The sequence below is a fragment of the Camelus ferus genome, chromosome 24, assembly GCF_009834535.1.
Source record: "Camelus ferus isolate YT-003-E chromosome 24, BCGSAC_Cfer_1.0, whole genome shotgun sequence".
In the NCBI taxonomy this organism is placed as follows: domain Eukaryota; kingdom Metazoa; phylum Chordata; class Mammalia; order Artiodactyla; family Camelidae; genus Camelus; species Camelus ferus.
The window spans coordinates 9,505,510-9,519,525 of record NC_045719.1 but is presented as its reverse complement, the minus strand read 5'-3'; the positions used below and the strand labels follow the sequence as shown (position 1 = coordinate 9,519,525).

General features: G+C 49.6%; 1 protein-coding gene across 1 annotated transcript in view; it reads left to right on the top strand.

The window, feature by feature from the left end:
• NPC1 (NPC intracellular cholesterol transporter 1) overlaps positions 1 to 14,016 on the top strand; it is a 39,129-nt gene that overhangs the window by 24,135 nt on the left and 978 nt on the right. Inside the window, 15 exon segments of the mRNA XM_032467461.1 lie at positions 780 to 835; positions 837 to 868; positions 2,335 to 2,539; positions 3,006 to 3,188; positions 3,930 to 4,044; positions 5,652 to 5,779; positions 5,871 to 6,011; positions 7,021 to 7,110; positions 7,525 to 7,715; positions 8,016 to 8,131; positions 8,765 to 8,894; positions 10,252 to 10,452; positions 11,402 to 11,633; positions 12,337 to 12,450; positions 13,398 to 13,560. Of these exon segments, the coding sequence (XP_032323352.1) occupies positions 780 to 835; positions 837 to 868; positions 2,335 to 2,539; positions 3,006 to 3,188; positions 3,930 to 4,044; positions 5,652 to 5,779; positions 5,871 to 6,011; positions 7,021 to 7,110; positions 7,525 to 7,715; positions 8,016 to 8,131; positions 8,765 to 8,894; positions 10,252 to 10,452; positions 11,402 to 11,633; positions 12,337 to 12,450; positions 13,398 to 13,560 (2,097 nt within the window).

Below are 14,016 nucleotides of genomic sequence, written 5' to 3'. Positions count from 1 at the left end.
TTTGCTCGCTGATGTATCCATCGACATTAGAGCTCAGGAAATATGCTGTTGGCTAAAGAAATGAGAAACAGGATAGCCTCTTTAGAGGGCAGCGTGGGACAGTGTATCAAAATTTAAAAAGCACATATTTTTGATTCAGCCATTGTTCCTCTAAAATTGATTCTGCAAACAAGTATTTTACAGATTAAAAATAATCAGGTTATTCTTTGTAGTTAATACTGGAAAAAATTGCAAAGATATCCAGTGACTGAAGGTTGATTAAATTATACTAGAAAATATTACACTGTAGGAAAAAGAATAAGGAAGTGCTTTATGTACTAAAATGGAGTCATCTCAAGGCCCGAATTCAAAAGCAGAATTTGCAGAAGAACGTGTTACTATTTGTGCAAAGAAGAAAGAAAGGGGAAGACTATGCCTGTGTGTGTGGAGCGTGGCTGGAGAGAGTTGCAGGCTGTCAGAGACGGGGAGAGAAGAGGAAGGAGAGAGACTTTGCCCTGAACACCTTTCCACTCTGAAGATGTTACCGTGCACGTGCTGTGTAGCAGTGATACGATACGAATGACAGCTGCGCCTGCTTCTGCCGGAGAGTCCTTTCTCTTCTCTAGCTGGACCATGTGGACGCTAGCTCAGCGACTCCCTGTTTTGTTCTTTGAGCGCAGGCTTCAGCCCCAGCGGGAAACCAGTCACCCAGCTGCCTTGTGGTTTTTCCCCTTGTATTCTGTATCTAGTTTTCTGCACGCTTGTAACCTGCTTCTTGATGTCACCTTTTTCCTTTCTAGATCAAAACTACAATAACGCCACAGCCCTTGTGATTACCTTTCCTGTCAATAATTACCTATAACGACACAGAGAAGCTGCAGAGGGCGCAGGACCTGGGAAACAGCGTGAGTTGCTCACAGGGTCTAAACAACCCGATCTTTCTGTGGGAAGTGGGTCACTAGCAGGAGGCACTTAACACTTCGTTCAGCTCAATTACCCAACAGATCTAAGCTGCGTCCTTTTTTTAACTTGGTACTAGTGATGCGGCAAAAAAGTCTGTGAGTGAATTTACCTGTAAACTTTATGTAAATGCACATCCCTGCAACCGGAATGTAAAAGTATCTGTGCAGAAACATGCCTTGTTCATTTTCTAACAGCAAAAGCTGGGAGCATGCAGAGTGTGTATTAGGAAGGAGAAGTACGGTAGAATATTAGGCTGCCATTAAAGGTGGTGAGGTAAATAAATGGATCAAGACGTATTAAATAAAAACTGCCATCAGCACGTTTAGGTAAATCGATGCTGTGCATGTCGTCTGTGCAGTGACCCAGAAACCGGTTAGCTGTGTCGTAACTGCTCGAAAACAGGAATTGGGGACTGAGCGGGGCAGGGACTTCGACTCATTGCTTTAGACCCTCTGGTATTTTCTTTCTTAAACAGCGTTGTTGGGACATAATTCATATACCATACAATTCACCCATTTAAAGTGTACAAATCAGTAGCTTTTACTATATTCACAGATACTTATGTGCTAACATCGCCGCAGTCATTTTAGAGCATCTTCTCTACCACAGAGAGAAACCCCACCTCCTTGAGCGAGCACCCTCGTATCCGCTCACCCTCCCACATCGCAGCTCTGCACAACCACCAGTCTGCTTCTGTCTCCACATATTCTTCTGTTCCAGGCTTTTAAGTATGGAATCATACACGTGGACTGTTGTGTCTGGCTTCTTTCACTTAGAATAACGTTTTCAGGGTTCATCCAAGTCAGCTCATATCAGCACCTCATTCCTCTTCATGGCTGAATACTCCATCCTATGGATGGACCACCATTCGTTTCTTCATTCTTCAGTTGATGAACATTTGAGTTGTTTCTTCCTTTTGACTATAATGAGTAATGCTGTAAACATTCGTATACAGGTTTTTGTGTGACATCTGTTTTCATTTCTCTTGCATGGCAGATACCTAGGAGTAGAAATGCTAGGTCAAATGGTAACTCTTTGGGGAACTTCCAGACTTTTTCCCAAAGTGGCCGCACCATTTTACACTCCCACCAGTGGTGTATGAAGGTTTCAAATTCTCCACATCCTCACCAACACTTGTTACTACCTGACTTTTTGATTCTGGCTCTCCTAGTGTGTATGAAGTGGTATCTCATTGCAGTGTTGATTTGTTCTAAATGACAGAAGACTCAGCATGTCTGGAGCTTTATAATTTAGAGGTGTCTTACCGTCTCCCCTCCAGGGTAGAAGACTCTGCTGAGGGCTGAGGGTTGAGGGTGGCTTTCGCATCATAGAAGTTAGCAGGGAGCTCCTTACTCCGCTGTCACTTAAGTTTTAACTAAAAATATAAAATTTTGCTTACCCTTTTAGGTTTATTAACTTTGTGAAAAACTACAAGAATCCAAATCTGACCATTTCTTTTAAGGCTGAGCGAAGTATTGAAGATGAGCTAAATCGTGAAAGTAACGGTGACGTTGTCACTATTCTAATCAGCTATGCCGTCATGTTTTTATATATTTCCATAGCCTTGGGGCATATCAAAAGCTGGCGCAGGCTTCTGGTAAGTGGGGTGTGTGTGTGTGTGTGTGTGTGTGTGTGTGTGTGTGTGTGTGTGTGTGTGTGTGTGAAATGGCAATGCACAGAGTGATGTAATGTTTCTGTCTCTACTTAATCCTAATTCATCATGTTCAAAACTGTCTTAAATGGTCCTGGGTTTTGATTGTATGTAACATTTTTCTGCTTCCCGCGTGTGTTTTCTTCAGTTCCAGCTTTTTTGTTTATCTTTAAAATTTATTTCACATAATGCAGTTTTTTCTAATTTGTCCACCCCATCACCTAAGAAAGTAGGCTCATAAAATATGTTGCTAGGGAAGACCAGGACAATTTTTCGTATCTTCTTTTATCCTGGGAATTGTACTTTTAAATCTAGATGGGCTCTACATGTAAAGAGGTGAAAATAAGGACCTTTCAGGAATAGGACCACAAATACCCGCAGCGATGATCTGTGTCTTTGCTGCGTCTCCCAGGTGGACTCTAAAATCTCGCTGGGCGTCGCGGGTGTCCTGATGGTGCTGAGCTCGGTGGCGTGCTCCTTGGGCATCTTCAGCTACGCTGGGGTCCCCCTGACCCTCATTGTGATAGAGGTCATCCCTTTCTTGGTGCTGGCCGTTGGGGTGGACAACATCTTCATTCTGGTCCAGACCTACCAGGTATGTCAGTCTAACCAATCCTGGCGTCTGACCAGGTACAGGCTCCACAGGTGACTGTTCAGCTCCAGGCAGAGTATTTGTGGGTGTGATGCTGGAGGCTTTGTGTCCCTTCCCTGCCGTGGTTAATTGTTCTGGACAGTTTGAGAGTAGGAAGTTCACCCTTCTCTCTGGTTGGTGGACTAGATATAAGTGAGAACTTGGTTTTGAATATGTGCAAGACGTGTGCAAAAGGGGCTAATAACATGCTATGGAAAATATTTTGGGTATGACTGCTATTAAAATGATTCTCAACAAAATGTAGAAGAATGAGAGATTTGTCAGAGGTGCCACTGGAAGGAAGAAGGTCACAACAGGACCTGCTGATGTGAAAATGACCTCCATCAGGGAGCCTTGTTCTGTAGCCTTTACCTGTGGGGAGACCCAGTGGCATGTAAGAGTGTCATTTAAAGGTCCAGCCACCTGCAGCCTGTGTCACGTGTATTTTCCTAAGAACATGATTCATCCCTCCCCTGAGCTTCTAAGCTGTTCCCTATTTCCGGGATTCAGAAATGCCCCAAATGAATCAATGTGAGAAGTTTCGGGTCCCGACTCTATTGTGTAAAGTTTATACCCAATAAGTAGATGCTACTGGTCATTTCCCTTTACCATTGAGTGAACACAAGGCAGCAAAGAGGTGGCATTTTAATTGAGAAATTTTAATGTCACACGTTTAACCCTTTTTTTTTTTTTTTTACTTTTAAGAGAGATGAACGTCTTCAAGGGGAAACCCTGGACCAGCAGCTGGGCAGGGTCCTAGGGGAGGTGGCTCCGAGTATGTTCCTGTCGTCCTTCTCAGAGACGGTAGCGTTTTTCTTAGGTAATTATTCTGAATTCTCCCAATCCTGCAGCTAGCTGAGCCTGGGTGTCTGCATATACCGCTTTGTGTTCTTCCTGTTTTAAGCTTTATTCTGTAGTTGGAAAGTATGAGAGTGGACCCCAAGAAAGACAAGTGGCAGTGTCTTGGGTGTCGTGAGCAAGTACCTTCTTTCTCACGTTGTTTCAGGACTGCGTGGGTGCTGGGGTCCAGATACCTAGGACCCCTCTCCCCCTTCCCCTTTTGGGCACCCCTGGCGAATGTGGGTGTCCTGTATAGCCACCGAATCCTTCCTACCACAATGCGGAGCCGCAGTTCCAGAGTCACAGGCATTAGCTCGCACGGCGTTTGCGCCGTTCTCCTCGGAACGCACGGTTCATTGGGGAGCAGCCTCGTAAATGACAGAGGTTCTCAGACCTTCTCTCAGTCCAAGGAGCCAGAGTAAGGACAGAACCCAGCACGTGGAGAAATTACCTAGCCTTCCCAGCAGGACCCCCTGGCTCCATCTCTGGTGGGTAGTAGGAGGAAACTGACCACATCCTCTGAGGAGGGTGCTGATTAGACTCACCCAGGGAAGGCCCACGACCCATGGGTCACACAAGGAGATGGCTGCAGGGCCACCAGGTCATCTTACCAGGGGCCGCGGGAAGGACATCCTGGGTGGTGCTCTTCCTGCACAGATGCAGTTAGCACATGTCATTTTCCGTTTCCACAAAGCAATGCGCTTTGGAACCCATGGGCGTTGTGGTTCCTTTTGATGGATACAGGTGCACAAAAGTCACTTCCTCTTTTCACTTCTATTGTTAGAAAGCCAGTGCAAGTGAGCTGGCGACAGCAGCTGACACTCAAGTTGGAGTGACTAGGGGCACAGGAGGACTAGGGGGACCCGTTGCACCCGGAGTCTCAGGTCCTGTCTAAAAGAGGCAGTTAGCCCAGTGCTGCCCAGTTTTTCTTCCTTAAGCAACACTGTGAATCTAGATTTTTGTCAAGTATCATTGTTAAATATTGGCTCCTTATTTTCCTGTTAATGTTTTTTAATCCTGAAGTGGGCTGACATACATCTGGCCCGTGGGCTGCCAGTTTCCAGTGTGAGCCTCGGCCTGGAGGATGCTTAGCACACCCTCATTTGATTGTAGCTACACTGAGAGACTGCGGTGATGATGCCGTGGTACCTGGGAAGTACCACCCCTCTTGTGGGGGGAGCGTGGAAGGTGCTATAGGAAATGGCCGATATGAACCATTCTCAAATGTTAATGTACATAAATTTGCTTGGAGAGCTTCTTAAATTACAGAGTTGGGGTCATAGAATTCTGAACAGGAGAACTCGGGTTGAGTTCCCGTTGTCTTGGTAAAGGAGGATGGAGCCAGGTCCCAGGAACCTACAGTTTTAGCTCCCCTAGTGGTTCTGGTGCCGAAAGCATTTTGGGAGCACAGGGCTCACAGGCTCCCCTCCAGTCCTGTGACACCCACAGACTTGGCGGCATGCCTTTGGGGGGGCAGTGGAGGCTCCTCTTGGCTTTGGCGTGTTCTGGTGCCTCGTGTTCCCAGGCACAAGCGCGTGGAAGCCCCACCAAGCCCCCTGCCGTGGAGTGACGTGTGTGTCCCTGCAGGGGGCCTGTCCACGATGCCGGCCGTGCACACCTTCTCCCTGTTTGCGGGGATGGCGGTTTTCATCGACTTCCTCCTGCAGATGACCTGTTTTGTGAGTCTCTTGGGGTTGGACATTAAGCGTCAGGAGGTAAGTCGTCTTCAGGATCTCAGTCTGGCTCATTTGAGTCCAGAATCTTGAAGCAGCCGGAGGGTGACCTCTGTTCCCCTTGGTCCCTCAGAAGAACCGGCTGGACGTCCTCTGCTGTGTGGGAGGGCCCGCGGATGGGGGCAGCATCCAGGCCTCGGAGAGCTGCCTGTTCCGCTTCTTCAGAGACTCCTATTCTCCACTTCTGCTCAAGGACTGGATGCGGCCGATTGTGGTATGAGCCAATCTGTGGCTTTTCTTGTTTTCCTCCCCAAGTAGATTTGTCATATGCCTTCTACAAAATCAGACAGCTGGGAAAGGATCCTGACAGCTGTTAGGTATATACACAAGAGTGCAAAAGCAAGTATGTACCAATATATAAAATATTTTTAGCAGTCCATGTAAGCAAGAGTTTCTGTTTTAAGTTTTTTGGTTTTTATTTTTCTAAGTAATTACAGATTCATAGAAAGTTGCAGGCGTAGCACAGAGAGGACCCAGCTGCCCTTCGCCCACGTTTCTCCCAGTCTCGTTAATTGAAGTTCAGTATCAAGACCAGGAGTCTGACATTAGCACCATGTACACGTCAAGTTCTGTGTTGTTTTATCACATGTGCGGACTCGTGTAGCCACCACCGCCATCAAGATAGAGATCTGTCCTGTCACCACAACACTCACCCTCGTGCCACACCTTCGGTGTCACCCACCTCCCTCCCCTGCACTGTCCCTCATCCCCAGCAGCCACGCAAGAGCTTTTTACAGTCTACACACGGAACGTGGTCAACAGTGATGCTCTGCTGCATCTCTATTAAACGTAAATTCATTCCGGTGATAGTAACACCTAATGTTTATTGATCACTTCCTGTCTGGTATTGTGCTCAGTACTGGGTTCGAGTCTAAATTCTGGGTCATCCCTAGAATTTTCTCATTTAATCCACAAAACTATCTGATGTTACAAGTCTTACTTTTCCTGTTTTATTGAGGAGGAAAAAGAGGCTAAGAGAGGCTAAGTGACTCCCCCAGGGTCACTCAGCTTCTGAGTGGTGCAGCCAGGATTTGAACCCAGGTAGTTTGGAGACTGTGATCTCAGCCACTACCCCTTGTTTTCTTAGCTTATCATTTAAACTTGCTTGTCGGTTTAGAAAAGTCCTGTTTTTTGCTTTCAGGGCTTTTTCTTTTTTAATTTCCATTCTTAACTTCATGATAACTCTAAGCGGTCGCAGCCCCATGACTCACTTCTCATTGCAGATAGCAGTATTTGTGGGTGTCCTGTCGTTCAGTATCGCAGTCCTGAACAAAGTGGAAATCGGATTGGATCAGTCTCTTTCAATGCCAGATGTAAGATGCTCTCTTTTATTCCAACTCATGTAGCCCACGGTGAATACACCTTTCAATACACGCATGTGGGTGTTTTCAGCCGATGCCTGCCTCTAAACGCAGGTGCTGGCAGGCTGTCCCACATTACAAGCATTGCTCCAGGGCTCTGGGCATCCTGAACTCTCAAGCCTCTGGAGCACGTGCCAGCAGCCGGTCTTGTCCCTGGGGAGGTGCCCTCGTAACGGTGGGACCAGCCGGAGGAGCACCGGGCTGGGCGGGGGCGTTGAGCACTGGCTGTGGAGGGAATCGTGCACCTGGGCTGCAGGCGGCTCGGCCAGGAGCCTCCCAGGGCCCTCCCGGTTCTTAGTGGTCCTCACCTGCTTGGCCCCCGGCACACCCTTCACGCTGCGTCCTGTCATGTGCTTGCTCTGTCAGGACTCCTACGTGATGGATTATTTCCAGTCCCTCAGTCAGTACCTGCACGCCGGCCCGCCCGTGTACTTTGTCCTGGAGGAAGGGCACGACTACACGTCTCTGCGCGGGCAGAACATGGTGTGTGGGGGCACCGGCTGCGACAACGACTCCCTGGTGCAGCAGATCTTCACTGCCGCTCAGCTGGACAACTAGTTAGTACTGCCAGCTGGTCCCCTGGGCCTGAGAGCTCTCACTGAACACAGCTTTTCTTGGAAAACCTGTCTATCAAAATGTAGGCTGAATCCAGCTTTACCTGAGCTGAACCTTTTAAAGGACTGATTTACCATCTCATTCTTAGAAAGGTTTTCCATGAAGTGCTAATGTGGTTTGTCTTTTGACTGGGTAGCATTAGAAGGTCTAGAAAAGGAAGTCTTGGGTTTCAAGCAGAAGGACTGAAAGTGAAGACTTCCTCCTTGCGCCAGTCGTGGGTAACCCTCTCTCCTTGTCTCTAGTACCCGAATAGGCTTTGCGCCCTCGTCCTGGATCGACGACTACTTTGACTGGATTAAGCCCCAGTCGTCTTGCTGTAGAGTCTACAACAGCACGGATCAGTTCTGCAACGCGTCAGGTACTTTACCCTGTTCCAGATCTTTCCCTTTTTTTCTGGAAAATCTTAACATAATTTAAAAATAATTTGCATTTCACTGCCACCCATTTATCTGCCCCGGCCGGGTCTCATTCCGTTTGTCTTCATCCCCTTCCTCATTGTCCTCTCTGAGATGCTGCATTGTCCCTCAGGGGGCTGCGGGCCGAACGAGGCCCAGGTCAGGGGACCCTGGTTTTCAGGTTTCTCATCTCTTTCCAGTGATGCCAGTGGCCTCTCTTGATTGGCATCTGGACGTAGCTTGTCAAGGGTCTGCTTTCCTCTGTTTCTCGCTGTGGCCCTGTGGTTGTATAAGTGTTGAGGCTGTGCTAGAATTTTCTTTATAAAAACATGGAGACCCTGGGCTCTGGTTATCACAACTTGAGGTCGTCTTTAAAGCAGGAAAGCTGCTTTGGGGAAGGAGATGTGTACAGCCCGTGTTAGATGAAGACGGCCCTGGAGTTTTTTAGACTAGGAAACTCACGTGTTTGGAGCTCTTCGACAAGCAGGAAGATTCCGGAAAAGAATTCCCCTCGTTTCTTTATCATTATTTTACAATGCTCTAACCTGGAGACCTGTTCGTGTCTCTCCCCGCGCCCCTCCCTGTGTTTGCACTAGTGGTTGACCCTGCCTGTGTCCGCTGCCGGCCTCTGACTCCAGAGGGCAAACAGAGGCCTCAGGGCAGAGACTTCATGCGATTCCTGCCCATGTTCCTTTCTGATAACCCGAACCCCAAGTGCGGCAAAGGGTGAGTGACGCGGGGCCATTCAGACCCTGCCCATGTCCCGTTTACCTTGCACTGGAAAGCTTGGGTTGTGGGGAGGGAGGACGGGTGGGAACAGCGTGTGGGCGGGGCCTCTTCTCTGCCCACTCCCCGCCCTGTCCCCATCCTCCTGGGAAGGCAGAAGAACTCAGACACCTTTCAGGAAAACTCCTCACCCTTCATTGCTCCCACCCTGGCTCAACACTCATGTCTCCTGCTCCTCCTGTGTCCTGGCCCCCTGGCCCTCCCGGCCATACGGAGGAGGCGGAGTCCCGGGCAGGGTACCAGCGGGGCAGCGTGGGAGGAGGAGCGGGGCATCCCAGAATGTGAAGTGGTCCGTTCAGTTGCGTCGATGGCGTACAAGATAGCCCCTCTGCTTTGTCATCTCATCCGAGATGAAGTTTAGATTCTCTGAGCCCCACTGTGTTCCTGGCCAGCCTGTCCGCACACGAGGTTATGGGCTCTCACTCCCTTATTCAGCCAGGCAGCCAGTGACCCAGGGAAACAGGATCTCTGGCTGAAAATTAGCAAAGACAGCCGAAGTCTGGAGTGGGAGGGGATTCGGACGCATTGGTAGGAAGGTGTGTCCACGTGTATGTTAGGCAAACCCTAGACATCCCTGTCTTTCATAAGAATGCATAATTTGACCAGAGTCCCAGTCAATCATACGTATTGTGTCTGTGCTTTGAAATCTATCCAAGGTACCATGGGAACACTGCCCCTAAAAATAAGGTAGAAATGAACCTGGCAGCTTGGTCTCCTTCCAGACGAAATGCTCGGCCCACGTAAAACAAGTCAGAGTGGATTCACCTTGTAGGAAGGCAGTGGCCACCACTCACAGGGAGCCTCCTCCTTGCCAGGGTCGTGCCCAGCACCTCGCTGACACCGCCTCACCGCCTCACCGCCTCACCGCCCGGCCCTGTGAGGAGGTGCTGGTGTGCCTGTTGGCAGAAGGGGACATTGCAGCCCAAGTCCTATAACTCTGCCCAGGGCCTCAGGGCTGAGGCCGATCTCACGACTGTCTGACTCCAGGGCTCTCGTCCCTTCTTGCCTCCTGTTACACAGCATTGCTGAGCAAACTCTGTGAAAACACACTTGACTGTGAGCAGAACCAGTTGTAGAAACAACAGCAGCTGTGTGCCAGGGAAGCCACGGCAGCACGGAAAAGCCAGTGCGGGGAAGAGTAAGCTAAGCCTTGCTCAGCCCCTTCCGGGGGCCTCCCTCGCCCTGAAATGTACAGCGGCCCCGAGCCCAGGGTCAGATGACACCACTCAGCCTCGAGTGCTCAGATTCTGCGGGTGTGGCACGGGGTGTGGCCCCTGACAGTACTGTCTTCTCACAGGGGACACGCCGCCTACAGCACGGCTGTTAACCTCCTCGGCAACGGCACGGGCGTCGGAGCCACCTACTTCATGACCTACCACACCGTGCTGCAGACCTCCGTTGACTTCATCGACGCCATGAAGAAAGCCCGCCTCATCGCCGGCAACATCACCAGGACCATGGGCCTCGAAGGAAGTGGTCACCGTGTGTTCCCTTACAGGTACCGTGTGTTCTCTCACAGGTGCCATGTGCGTTTTGTAAATGGAGCATCCTGGGAAGGGCTGGACCCCGGGGATCCCGCCGTGGGAGGCTTTCCTTCTGACACCGGCTTGTCCTGAGCACCAGTGAATCTGTCCAGGGAAACGGTGTCTGGGTGAGGACGGCCAGAATCTGGGGCAGCTGCCAAGGTCTCAGTGCAGAGGGCACACAGCTTGCGCTTAGGGCTGGAGCTCAGACCCTGAGGGATGCACAGAATAGTGCGGGGGCTGGAGACGGTGGCACCTGGAGAGCCGGCTTCACCGAGGGCCCACCTGACAGTCCTGCTTAGTAACGGGTGGATGTCCTGATTGCTGAGTGCCTTTATGGAGATTTTTCTTTATCCTTTATTGTGGATTTTTTTTCCCTTAAAAAGAAAATATTTTGATACACTGAATTTGGAAAATTAAAAAAAGTAGAAAAAACAAGCGATCCCCCCCACCAACCCTTGTGCTCTCACTTAAGGGAGGCTTGACCGTGTTCCCAGCAGGAGGATGGCCTGTTCTGTGTAAGGACCTCTTAAGAGTGGGTGTCCTGAGTCCTGGGAAGAGCTGGTTAACTTTGCCAAAAAAGTATTTTCGCAGGCTCTGCATAGGCCCTATTTGACCTGGGGTAATCCTCAGAAGAGACCAAGCCTTGTTTTTCCCAAATGCCATGGAATATTCTTTGTAAATAAATGTCTATAAAGCAGAACAGATCGGGCATATGAACAAAGCCTTTATATACAATACACATCTTGGAGGCCCTTCTTCAGGTGTCGGTGCTGAATTGCCGTAGGTGAGTCTTGGAAAAAACAGGGAGGTTTTATGCGCCGGATGTCCCTCAGGGCAGTTTCAGTTTCGCAGCGGCAGGCTGAGGAACACAGCTGCCAGAGGTGAGAACCAGCTGTAACAGAACCTCCTCCCTCTGTCCAGTGTGTTCTACGTCTTCTATGAACAGTACCTGATGGTGGTCGATGACACGGTCTTTAACCTTGGCGTGTCCCTGGGAGCCATCTTTCTGGTGACTGTGGTTCTCCTGGGCTTTGAGCTGTGGTCGGCGGTGATCGTGTGCGTCACCATCGCCATGATCCTGGTCAGCATGTTTGGCGTCATGTGGCTGTGGGGCATCAGTCTGAACGCGGTTTCTTTGGTCAACTTGGTTATGGTGAGTCCTGGCCCTCCCAGTCTGTCCCTGACTCCTGGGTCACTTCAGTGAATTGTTTCTTGGCGTGAAAGACCAAGACCAGCTCTTGCCCTGGCGCACATGGGCGGGTGGCACGAGCGGTGGCCAGAGCTGGCCGTGGGCCACGCGTGCAACAGTGGAAATGTGACCTCACAGTCCAGCGTAGGTGTCCTGCCTTTAACGTGTTATTCTCAAGGGTTTGTAAAAATATGCAGCCTAATGCCAGCAGGTGTTTGCTTTTCTTTTAGAAGAATTGCCCCTTCCCGATGGAATTTTCTGACCAGTACCTTTTGCCCCCCATGTAGTTGCCAGGTGCTTTTTAATAGTTAAGTCTTGAAAATGTGAGCATTTGAGAAAATAGCAACCTCAGATATGAACGTGGCTTCGGGTGGGGTGGCAGTGAGGCCAAATTAAAGAAAGGAGGCCAGCCTGCTGGCTCGGTGGAGGACGGGGTGGCCTCGAGAGCGCTCAGCAGCTCCCCTCAGAGAGACACCTGCTGGAGGAAGCGAGTGTTTCCCGGGCCAGGTTAAGCTGGGGTGACGGGAGCTTTGTCTGACAGCTTAGAGGGGCCGCTCAGACTCCTTATCCTCCGGGGGGCTGGTAAGCACAGGTCCTGGGAGCGGGGTGGCCGCTTTTACGGGTTTTAGCAGAGAAGCGCAGTCGTGACGGGAGCCCTGTGTTGCAGAGCTGCGGCATCTCCGTGGAGTTCTGCAGCCACATAACCAGAGCGTTCACGGTCAGCACCAAGGGCAGCCGCGTGGAGCGGGCGGAGGCTGCGCTCTCCCACATGGGCAGCTCGGTGAGTCCGCCCGGCTCGGCTCCCGGGTGAAGGAACTTGAGGATTCAGTTTCACTGAGCAGCAGCACCTAACTAAGGATTACAGGTTCTCAGGCAGCTCGCGAACTGGCTGCATCTCGCGTGTGGCCGTGTCCTGATGGTCTTTAGAACCATTCTGCTGGGGGATCCCTCTTAGGCAGCGCTAGGGCTGAAGCAGGAGACTGGAGAAGTTTGATTTGAGAGCCTGAACCCTCTTGCATTTAAAACCCAGGCCGGCCATCTGTTGAAAAGCAGAGGAGCTGCGGTCTGTGGTTCATGTCTGGGGAATCTTCTCAGGTTCAACCAGGACACAGGGTTGAACTATCAACCAGGGACTTTGCCACCACAGAAAATATCGTTACAGAGTAACAGCGAAACTGAAACTCTGTCATACAATTCTAGATACTTCAAATAGTTTCTATCTGAGAATAGAAAGAAATGTATTATCTCAGGTTAGAGACAACTCAGGCACACATCTAAGACACTGCCAGGTGGGCCCCAGACACTGCAGTGAAGCACGTATCACTGTGAGCCACACAAGTATTTTGGTCTCCTAGTACACGTACAAGTTCTGTTTATACTGTAGTCTATTAAGTGTGTGACAGCATTGTCAAAAAAAAAAAAAAAAAAGTAGCTACCTTAATTTGAAAATAGTCCTGTTGGGGAAGCAGTGCTGACAGACGTGCACGGCTGCCATGGGGTCTGTGCAGACTTCACAGCTTGCACCCTGTAATGCCCATTTTTGATTTCCAGATTCGTAAGCGGCAAAGATAACAATTTTAGGCAGAGCACAGTGCTACTTATCAGAAACTGAAAGCTGGGGTTCAGTCCCCCATTACTTTGGACCTTGACTAGTAAATCCCTACATGAGGAAGTGTTCGATGACGGCAGGTTGATGAAAGCGGCTTCTAACCGTCTCCCCTCTTTCAGGTATTCAGCGGAATCACACTAACAAAATTTGGAGGCATTGTGGTGTTGGCCTTCGCCAAATCTCAAATTTTCCAGATATTTTACTTCAGGATGTATTTAGCTATGGTCTTACTGGGAGCCACTCATGGGTTAATATTCCTCCCTGTCTTACTCAGTTACATAGGTAAGAGTTCTTATTTTTAAATTAGTGGGATGGGGGAGGCGTGATCCTAGAGGAAAACCACCTTGACACTTTTAGATCTTCAGTCTGATTCTCTCCCAACTGAGCTATTTGGGCTGGGCGCTTGGCACTTTCTTCTGAAGTATTTGAATGTACTTACAGTGATGGGCATTTAATGAGTAACACTGAGTTTAAAAAAAATACTAATTCTAAGAGAAAATCTCCTAACTGGGGGCTTCGTGATTGTCCAAATGCCTTCATTAGAAAACTGCTAACACGTTTTCTGGAGGCCTGATGTCACCGTCATACTGGGAGTGAGTTTGAGGGTCGGTGGCCCAGTGGCACCTCCCTGCTAAGGGGTGAAGGACAAGGGTCAGCCCACAGCCCCACCGTTTGTCTCTAACTTGGAGCTCTCCTTAGGCCCTTTCTTCTAGGGCCACTTCAGTTTCTGTAAGTGAC